General features: G+C 37.7%; 1 protein-coding gene across 1 annotated transcript in view; it reads right to left on the bottom strand.

Moving 5' to 3' along the window:
- Window positions 1–2155: 2155 nt before the first annotated feature.
- LOC109915400 overlaps window positions 2156–11208 on the bottom strand; it is a 58037-nt gene continuing 48984 nt past the window's right edge. Inside the window, exons 7-8 of the mRNA XM_048605309.1 lie at window positions 10385–10490; window positions 2156–5210 (exon numbers count right to left, since the gene is read on the bottom strand). Coding sequence (XP_048461266.1) covers window positions 5146–5210; window positions 10385–10490 — 171 coding nt within the window. The 3' untranslated portion in view covers window positions 2156–5145. The remainder of the gene's footprint in view (window positions 5211–10384; window positions 10491–11208) is intronic.

Here is an 11208-nt window from a genome sequence, read left to right as displayed (position 1 = left end):
CCCTTCTTCAGAAAATCTTTTCTGAAGAAGGGTCTAGGCCCGAAACGTCAGCCTTCCTGCTCCTATGACGCTGCTTGGCCTGCTGTGTTCATCCAGCTCTACGCCATGTTGTCTCAGGGTTTTAGCTGTGATGGGTAGCATGTTGGTGCAGGCTTGGAGGGCTGAAGCATAGGAACAGGCCCTGTAATTTTCTTTGTTCTTGGGATTCTGACCAAGATCACTGACCTCCAACAACCATCTTCAGTGTGTCAGTGGAGAGACTTCCCCAATTCAAATTCACTCCAGTTTAGCTACAGCTCGTTAATGCCACACTTAGTCAATGCAGCCTTGATGTTATTCACCTCTCCTTTGGAATTCAGCTCTTTTGTCCACATTTTGAGCCAAGGCTGTAATGAGGTCAGGAGTTGTATGGCTCTGGTGGAACACAAACTAGGCATCAGTGAGCAGGTTATTTCTAAGCAGGCATTCTCTGCCACAATGATACCAAGTAGGGCTCAAACCTCTAAAAACCAAACATGCAAGATAAATCTCTCACTGACTACAAATGGAAATACTCCATGAAGAGGTCCAAATGACTGGTTTTTGAATTGAGGATCACTGTAAATCAGATAAAATAGAAATTAATGCATTTTTTGTTAAGAGTGATAAAGTCACCTCATCTCTCCTTGTGGTTTGAACTCTTGATCCATAGACTATTTTTTGCCTACATTTTCCACACAGGATATTCATGCAAACCAGCTGCCTCTATTTCGGGAATAAGTCTGTACATATTTGGATTTAAATGGAAAATATTTCAAGTTTGCATATGAGTAATTAATATACCATTTTGCCAGGTTAGTGGGCATGTTTGTTCTAATGAATACATTTTTACTTATTCATTGACAAAACATGGAATGAATTTATTTTATCTTCGATACTTGTCAAAAATCAGGCATCAACCTCTCTAATGATTAAATGGGTCATATTTCGCATTTTCAACAACTCATGAAATAGTAGAGCTTAATTTTTCAGTGTTTGTTTCTGTCACGGTTGTATCAACATCCTGAAAGAGAGATCTGTTTTTCCCCCTCCCCCTGCCCCTGCCAAATGCTACGATTCCAATTTTTTAAAAAAAAAAAATAAAAATCACAGCCATTTTCCAGAGAGCAGCGCATCAAATGGTAATCGGTGTGCCTAATTATGTTGTTTTGTTGTTCAGGTTTTTCTAACTTGATATATTGGCATGTCCTGAGACTTGGGAGGACAACTTGAAACAGTTAGAACTTCTAGAGAATTGCAATTGCAAAGAGTATGGCTACCTGGGTTGTTTCATTTTAACAGGTTAGTTAAAAGGATATTGAAACAATTCTTAACAAGGCATTTCTTAATTGTCACTTTTCTGATAAATTTGAGCAGGGGAATTTACAACTTTCTGCTCGCAATTTGCGACCAACTTGCTGAAGACAAGGAGCTTCCAGCTTAGTTCGAGCTTCCGAAAGAAATCTTGATAATTCCGATTGTCCTCTTGAAGTGCAACTAAGAGATTTGTTGGCACTGTTTCCTAAGTAAGCTGTGTGTACAAAGATTTCAGGCAACTACCTCCACCTAAACAGGCCAGAAATTTTGAATGACAGACATCTGAACATGGCAAACTTTTTCTTTTATTCGAGAACTAGAGAAATTGATTTCTTTTCCCTTTACCTTGTTTGCGTTTTGGGTTATTTAGAAGGGAAAAAAATTTAAAATTTCATATTAGAAACTGAGTTTACAAGCTTTACAGCGCCACTGAATTTTCTTATAATAACCAATTTTGTATTTGTTAAAAGAAACTTAAATTTAAATAACAAGATCCATCAACTAATATAGAGAAAGTCATATTAGGAACCAGGTGGATCAATTAATTTTAATGTTGTGACCTGTGGAACACCAGAACTAAAGACAGTGCAATCTTTTCATTTCTGTTGTTACAATAAGATACAAGGTTTGGTAAGGTAGATACTGGGAGAATGTTTCCACATGCAGGGAAAGTAGAACTATGCATTTTGTTCAATAAGGGGTAGTCCTTTTGAGAGAGAAATTCTCTCTCAGAATCCAAAGGAACAACACAACACCAAACTGACTCCCTTTTAACTTTGACATTCTGATACTACACATGACAAATCCATTACAAAATTGGTTAAGTGATGAAATGGCTCATTTTATTGTGTGTAATACAGGGATGTGACTTTACAACAGGAGGTGGTACCTTAACACAAATATTCTAACAACTAGCTGTTGAGATCATTAATTAGTGGAATATGAAGATAAATATTTTCTTTATTAAACAGATGTGTCAGTGAATGGTTTGAGTGACAGGATATTTATCTTTGCAAAAGACTTTAGACACTGGTACACAGGCTGAGCTAATCTAATTTGATAAATAGTATAAACTTCAGTACAGGCAAGTGGTTTAGTGTCTTACTGCCTTTCCAAAGATCATAATCTAAATGCATACACACACACAGACATGAGAACATTACAACTGTCAAGTATTTACAACAAAGACGTTTAAATATTCGAAAAGAAAAACACAAATCACTGATGGAGGAGGCTCCAGTACTTGTTTGCAAAAAGTTCCATTGTAATAGGCTGATTTTTCTTTCAAATTATTCAAGACAGTATCCTTCATTACTGGTCTCCACAGGCTGCATTAAAATACCAATTATTGTAATCACAAACAGGAAAGCCACACTTGGTATTAGTTACGACTTCAACTTGCGTACACTCATCCTCAAATGAAGCTGATTAGACATGGCAAAGTTCAAATGGAGTATTTCACTGAGCAACAAAAACTTAAGCCCACATGCATGCTGGTATTTTTCAGAACAAAAAAGGTACACTTGATTTTAAAAGCATGATTAGAAATGAAAGACATGTTTTAAGTGAGCCACAGTGAGATGCTGTTGTTTCTTAGAAAACCCAGTCAGAATGACTAAACACATGACTTCTTCTAAACCTTACAGTTCAGCTTTTAATTTCTGGTTTCTCCATTCTAGTCAATTCTCAAAAGTGGAGAAAAATATGGGGAATTTTACAGAATCAGGTATCCTTGCATTAATCATCAGTCCTGTCAAGTATTACAAGTTCTTCAAAAAAGGTATAGTAATAGGACTTCACTAATATTTATTGGTACAAAACATTTTTTTTTAACTGGATATAGAGAGTGTTAAGTTTTAAATTTTGTTGATGAGTTAGCAGCAACCATCACTATTGTAATACTTTCCCATTTAGTTGATATTTCAATCTAAACAGAAGTTCATATGAACAAACAGCATTGCCCCAAGTATGCTTAATATGCATTTCTACGTAGGTTTCTGGTATAAAATGCTACTTTAAAAGTCTACAAATAGCAGTAATGCAATAAATCAGTTCGTGTTGATGTTATGAACATGTGAAAATTTAATCTGGCAATAATAAGGTCACATTTTTACAGCAAACAATTTTAGTTAACAATTGTGTTACTGGTGTCTGTTCAAACTGCCAATGAATCAAAAAGCTATTTCCAATAAATACATTTGAGGGTTTTTACATGTTCCATTAAAAATAAGGACTTGCATAAATATGTTGATGTAAATTGAGTTTGCTAATCCCAGAATTTATCTTGCTAACAGACACAGATTACACATGCTCACAAAGCAACAACAAATTTACATCTACTAAATCCAAAGCACCAATTACACATTACGGCATTTCTGAAACTGCATGTACAGAGACTGTACAGCGGAACACAATACTCGGGGGCTTTGAAAACTAGTTAACTGTGGCTTAGCTGTAGGATAGTTCCTGTAAACTACTAGCTCATGAAGGAGTCTGGCATAAGAAGCTGCAACTAGTACTAATACAGACTCTGTTTATTCAGAGATTGTGACTTTTAGTTGCAGCTAAATTAGTCAAATACTCCATTTAGTCTGAAACATAGGGAAGTGTGATCACATATCCAAAATTGCAATCAAGCATGCTTCCTGATTTATGAATAAAATTCCAAAGTATCCCTCCACAGTTTTCCAAAAGATAATTCCAGGAATGTAATGCTGTTCACCAAGAGCAACTAGAAAGTGAATATTACTTTTCTTGTGACAGTGGCAAAGAAACATCATTTTAGAGTTAGCATAACTCAGAAAAAAACAGATTATAAAAGCACTAATTAATTTTGAACCTGAAACTTGCAGGGACCATTTAAAAGGGCTACTGTTCACAAGGATATTGGCCAAAGATTCAGGAAGCAGCAACTGGCAAGACATGACACTACTTATCAGTCTTCACATCCTGCACCACAGATGAATTAAAGCATGGTTAAGTTATTCAAGTTATTTCATGGGTATTGAAACTGGATGCTATCTACTTGTGCCATGCCAAAATCATCTACTTGGGAAGGGGACTAAGTGGCTACTCAGCAAAACCTTCAGATACTCTCCCCAGTGATGAACAGTTAACTTCCAACCTTAAATGAAACAGACACTACACTAGTGCACTTGAACTCTAAATGGCTGCACAAATGAGCCGAGACATACATCCATGGAGAGCAAAGGAATATAGCTTCAGAAGCTTACTTCAACTGTAGAAAATCAATGCTGTTCTAGCACCACACAATAGCAAAAATGCTGCCCCACCTCAACAAAGACCACCCAAGACAGCATATTAAGACATTACTCAGACAGAAGTATTTTGTTGGATACATTGGTGCTTCCCCTCTTCTTTCCCAATTACAAAAACATTCCCTCTGGTCAAAGCAGCATCTAAACCTCAGCTCAGACCCACATCAAGACATCATAGGCAATTTATCCTTTTTTTTTGATAATCTGACACAGCAACATCTTTGCATATTCACACAAACATTTTACATCGTGCACACATTTCTGTACAATGTAAAGGACTGCATCGCTCAGTGTTAAGAGTGCAATACATAACATAATTAAATCAAACTTGATCTCTGGATCTTAAATAAACCATGCAGCTGAAGGAAATGAAATTGAATTTTCTGAATGAAGAAGCTCCTGGTGCGATTACAGCAGCACGTTCACACATTACTGAGCCAGCACACCACCAAAAAAGGAGCAAGGTGGATAGTCAATGACTGTAATGCAGTTGGTGATGCTGGCCATAGGGTACAGTTTGATTGTGCCAATATTAACAGGAGCAGCCACCCTCATTGATTGGTGGTTCTGGTGGTTTCTCCAGCTTGATATCAATCACTGTAAATGGAGTTAAGGAAATTTAACCTTTTTGAATGAAAAAGAGACTTGCATTTATATAGTACCTTTCACAACATTTCAAAGTGCTTTAGAACATAAGGAATGGGAGCAGGAGTAGACAATTGATCCCTGAAGTCTGCCTCACCATTCTATATTCATGACTGATGTACCTCAAGCCTCAACTCCTCTTTCATGCCAGTTTGTTAGAGCCCTCAACTCAAAAATATTTCAAAAAACAACTTACCTACTTCTTTAAATACTTGGAGTGATCTGGCCTCCACAGCTTTCTAGGGTCAAGAATTCCAGACATTTACAACCAATCAAGTACTGAAGTGAAGTGTAGTTACAGCCATAATAAATAAAAAGGTAGCAGTCAACTTGTGCACAATAAACTCTCACAAATAGACATCTGATAGCGACATAGATAATGAACAGGATCTGCTTTTGTGATGTTGATCAAGGATTAAAATATCAGCCATGACATGGGGATTATTCCCGGCACTTCGTTGAATAATGCCAACAGAGTTTTGCATACACCCGAGAGTAGGCCTCCTCTTCATTTAAAGATTTCATCTAAAAGATGGCATCTTTGACAGTGAAGCATTCATTCCTTGCACAAGAGTGTTTGCCTTAATTTTTATGCTCAGGTCCTGGAGTGGTAATGAAACCACAACCATCTGACTTACAGCCAATAGGAGCACTAACATTGCTGACTGACACCATACGGTAGTGGACACTAGATCAAGGGATTCATTGCCCCACAACTCAGTACCTTCAGTTACCAAAAATCTGTCAATCTCAGTTTTAAAGCTGACATGTCTGGCATCAACAGACACCTGCAGAAGACAGTTCAAAATCTCTAGTACTCGGTGCGAAAGGATGTTTTTTAATTTCACTCAGGAGAGATCTGGTTGTAATTTTTAAGAGTCTGCATCCAAGTCCAACACCCCTAAATACTGGAACTTTCTCCTAAACCATTCCAGTCAATAGTTTGAAAAATTAAAATAAGCCACAAGGATCGGTGCTGGGTCCACTGCTTTTCATCATTTATGTAAATGACTTAGACGTGAAGATAGGAAATATGGTTAGTAAGTTGCAAATGACAGCAAAATTGGAGGTGCAGTGGACTGTGAAGATGGTTACTTCAGAGTACAACAGACCAATGGGCTGAACAGTAGCAGATGGAGTTTAATTTAGAAAAATGTGAGGTGCTGCATTTTGGAAAGGCAAATCAGGGCAGGTCTTATACACTTAATGGTAAGGTCCTGGGGAGTGTTGCTGAGCAAAGAGACCTTGGAGTGCAGGTTCACAGTTCCATGAAAGTGGAGCTCCAGGTAGATAGGATAGTGAAGGCATTAGATATGCTTGCCTTTATTGATCAGTGCATCAAGTATGGAGTTCAGAGGTGATGTTGCAGCTCTACAGGACATCGGTTAGGCCACTTTTGGAATACAGTGTTCAATTCTGGTCTCCCTGCTATAGAAAGGATGTTATGAAACTTGAAAGGGTTCAGAAAAGATTTACGAGAATGTTGCCAGGGTTGGAGGGTTTGAGCTATACGGAGAGGCTGAATAGGCTAGGGCTATTTTTCCTGGAGCATCGGAGGCTGAGTGGTGACCTTATAGAGGTTTACAAAAATCATGAGGGGCATGGAAAGGGTGAATAGACAATGTTTTTCCTGGGGGGTCCAAAACTAGAGGGCATAGGTTTAAGGTGAAAGAGGAAGATTTAAAAGGGACCCAACAAGCAATGTTTTTACGCAGAGGGTATATGACTAGGAACAGTTTAGAATGATATGGGCCAAATGCTAGCAAATAGGACTAGGTTAATTTAGGATATCTGTTTGGCATGGACAAGTTGGACCAAAGGGTCTTTTTTCATGCTGTACAATTGTATGACTCTAAATTAGGTTTGTATTTGCTGGAATACTCTCGTCACAACTTACAGGGACATAGGAGTAGGCCATTCAGCCAAAGAGATCATGAATGCTCTGTGGCCTAACCCTATATACCTGCCTTTGGCCCATATCCCTCAATACTTTTGCTGAACAAATATCTACTATCTCAGATTTAAAATTAACAATTGATCTAGCATCAACTACCGTTCACAGAAGAGGATTTCAAACCACTACTACCCTGTGTGTAGAACCACTTCCTAACATCTCTCCTGGCCCTAATTTTAGACTTGTATCCCTACTTCGAGAAGCTCCAGAGTAAGTGGTTTATCTTTATCTACTCAGTTTTTTCCCTTTAATATCTTGAGGACTTTGATCAGATTTCCCCTTAATCTCCTGAATTCTAGAGAAAACAGACTTAATTTGAATAATCTCTCATACCTGGACTTCTGGGGTTATTATTCTTGTAAACCTACATAGTTCTCCCTCCAAGGCCTCTACATCTTCCTAAGGTGTGGTATCCAGATCTACACTCAGTGCTCTAAGTGGGATCTAACCAGGGTCTCATAACTGCCCCATAACTTCCACATCTTGATATGCCAGTCCTCCATTAGCCTTCTTTATTATTTTCTGCACCTGTTAGTGATATTTTAAAGATGTATGCATCCGAATCCTAAGTCTCTTTAGATATCCACTGTATTCAACTTCATACCATCTAGAACATACCCTGATCGATCCTTTTTTGGTCCAAAAATGTATAAACTCTCACTTAATTACACTGAAATTCATCTGCCCCATTTTTACCTATTCACCCAGTCAGTCAATGTCGCTTTGTAATTTTATGCATTCATCTGCACAATCTACAATGCCACCTACATTTGTGTCAGCAGCAAGTTTAGATATACGACTTGCTTTGCCATTATCCAACTCATGAATAATGTGAAGAACTGAGGCCCTCACACAGATACTCGTGGGACACTACCAGTCACATCCTGCTAATTTGAGTGCCTTCCCGTAATCCCTTCTTTTTGTTACCTGCCACTCAACTGATTTCCCAACCACGTCAGTAATTCATGCTCAATTCCATGTACTTCTTCCTTTGTTAAGTCTCTTATGTGGAATTTTATCAAATATCTTCTGGAAGTTCATATACATAACATCCATAGACATTCCCCTCTCCACTATCTTAGTCATCTCCAAGTAATTTAATGAGGTTTGTCAGGCACGATGTACCACTCATGAATCCATGCTGGCTCTCCATGATAATCTGAAAATTTGAGGTGTTCAGTTACTCTATCCAGATTTATAGACCCCAACAAATTTCCAACTGTGAATGATATGCTAACTTGTCTGTAATCCCCTGGTTCTTCCAATCCAGAGGGATAACCCCTGAATTTAGGGAACTCAAATGATTGTCAGAGCATTATAATCTGCTCCCCTACTTCCTTTAATACCTCGGAAGGATTGGGATTTGTCACTCAGTTGTTCCAAACTTAAATCTTGGAGTAAAGGTATCATTTAGTAATTCTAATCTGTATTTTCCCCAAGATTAATATAACCCAAGGTGTAATGCCCAAAAGTCAAGGAGGTCCAGCTAAGACTTCGAATTGCCAAAGTATTAGCTTCAACCTTCTTGTATTCTATTCCTCAAGATATAAAGACCAGTATTTGATTTGCCTTTTTGCTTATTTTCTGTACCTGATGGGCACTTCAGTGCACTATACATCTGGATCCTTGGTCTCTCTGCATCTTCAGTTTTTGTTTCACCATTTGAATTACTCTGTCTATCCTTTTAATGTCCAAATAGATGACCTCACATTAGCTGAATTTGAAATCCAAGTGTTATGTTTAGTTGATTCAGTCTATCAGTATCTTTTACTAACTTATAAATAGATGCACTTGAGTACAGAAGAGTTAGCTGTAATTTGAATGAACTATCTTAAAGTGTAATACCCAATAAAATCCAACAATTAGTGAGATTGAGAGATTACTGAAGGACATCATGGATTGAATTATCAGTCCTTTGCAATGCCTGTCACCAATTTTATCTCAATTTTTGCTGTTGTTTTTGTAATCCTTCTTAACATGCACTCTTCCAATTATCAGCTGGGAAAAATCCAGAAACCTTAACGTCAATTATGTGGAACAGCATTTCCACATAAATAAGATGAGCATTATCCTTTTTGCTAGGCCAGATGCCTCTCCTTAAAAAGGATTACATGATCAATGAACTCAAAATGTAAAATTCAAATAGCAGCATTGGAACTTGGTCTAAAATCTTGGCTATTTGTTAAAGCTATCACGCTGCTTTTCTACCTGCTTAAACAATAAAAGAATATCATAGTCACTTCCATATCCACTTGTTGATTTTCTCTCTCGCATAAATCCTTTTACATCTTTCCATTTATCTTTCCTAAGCACCCTTTGAGATCCAGTTCTACATGTGTCACTTGCTCTTTGAATATTTGGACGATAAATCATTCTGTGAATCCAGAGTTATCAATCTATGTCCCTACCTGAAGCCAAGTCCTTTCTCATTTAAATGGAATTCTCAGCAACGTAAAATTCGATAATCAAGTACCTTGCTGAATTTTTCCAACCCTGAAAAATTCCAAGTGTAGCACTCGCACCCTGGCTGACAACAGCTTGTTCAGCAACTAAGACATTTTTGCCTCCCCTCAGCCATTACTAATGCTTTTGGCATAGCCTTTGTTTCCACATTTACAGTTGCTCCCCCTCCCTCAACTTTATCTCTTTAATTTTTGGTGTCTCAACTCTCGTTTAGGTGGTCAAAAGGCAAGTGGATAGTAAAGCAGAATTACTGAAATGCTAATTTCTCCCATTTTTCTCCTTGGGAGATGGAATAGTATCACTTTATCCATCTAAATTGGCAGTATTAATATTGCATGGTTTGTTCTTCAACAAATAAGATTAATCTTTCAAAAACTGGGAATGGAATGGTTACAAAATATTGCTGGCACATTTCTAATAGCCCATGCATAAACGGAAAAAGGTATTATTCCTACATATCACAACAGTTACTGTACACAAGGAAACTGTACCCATGTTGTATCTTCAACCCAGTAAAATAAAAAGCAAATAACTGAGTGACATTTAATATTTCAATGAGAACAAAAACAAACTGACCAGTCATATGTTGTATACTGAGTTTTTCAATTGGCATCCTACATCACCAGTGCTGCCATAATTATGTTGGTTTTTCCTCTGAATTAGTTAGATATTCTTAAAAAAATTCATGGGAAAGTGCAGTGAAGGATACTGTCTTCTTTACTCTTTTCAGGTGCATTGTCCATACCAGGCAGAGCAGCTGCTACACGTCGGAAAAGCTGAAAGAAATGAATTTGAAGTTGATGATGCGCAACTAACTAGTTTAAACAAAAGACAAACTATGCAAGCAGAACAGACCCACTCTGGACGATGTATTTTTGCAGGGTTTACAATCAATTGTACTTTCCAAAGTCAAACTACTAATTATCCTCATTTGTTAACATTTTTGTTCTTTATGAACTTGCTTGCACTAACTGAAAGATGAAAACACCAATTTGGGGTCACCCAGCTACAAATGACCACTTGGCTAGAATCATGAACCAAGTTATGGCAAACCAACCTTGTTGCCGTTAGCGAGAAGAGATGCATTGCATGGAAATGGCCAATACAGAAACTGAATAGGTAAAAAGGCTTACTGCCTATTACACAGGCACAAATCAATAACTTCGATTTACACTGCACTTTTCTCAAAATAACATCCCAACATGCTCAACTGAGAAAGTGGGGTATGTCACTGCCTTTGCAGTGGTTTGAAAATGTGACTAAAGGTCCAGTTGAAGAAATGGTCTCAGGATGATATGGAAGGTTGGAGGGGCTTTCAGAAATATAGCAGGGCAAAGACCTGACCACCAAATATAGTGACAAAGACTTTTGATTGACTTTGGCAGATAGCAACCGCAGAGAATATGATTTTACTGCAGGACCAATTTCCTCCTTTAAGAAAGGAGGATTGTGTTTAATTGTAAATGTTTCAAGAAGAGTGGAAAATAAAAAGGGGAAATGTCTGACTAAAAGAAAAACTGATGACCATTAGAG

Source organism: Rhincodon typus, chromosome 14, assembly GCF_021869965.1.
Source record: "Rhincodon typus isolate 14 chromosome 14, sRhiTyp1.1, whole genome shotgun sequence".
Lineage (NCBI taxonomy): Eukaryota > Metazoa > Chordata > Chondrichthyes > Orectolobiformes > Rhincodontidae > Rhincodon > Rhincodon typus.
The sequence above is the reverse complement of the archived record's forward strand: the minus strand, read 5'-3'. Positions and strand labels throughout refer to the sequence as shown.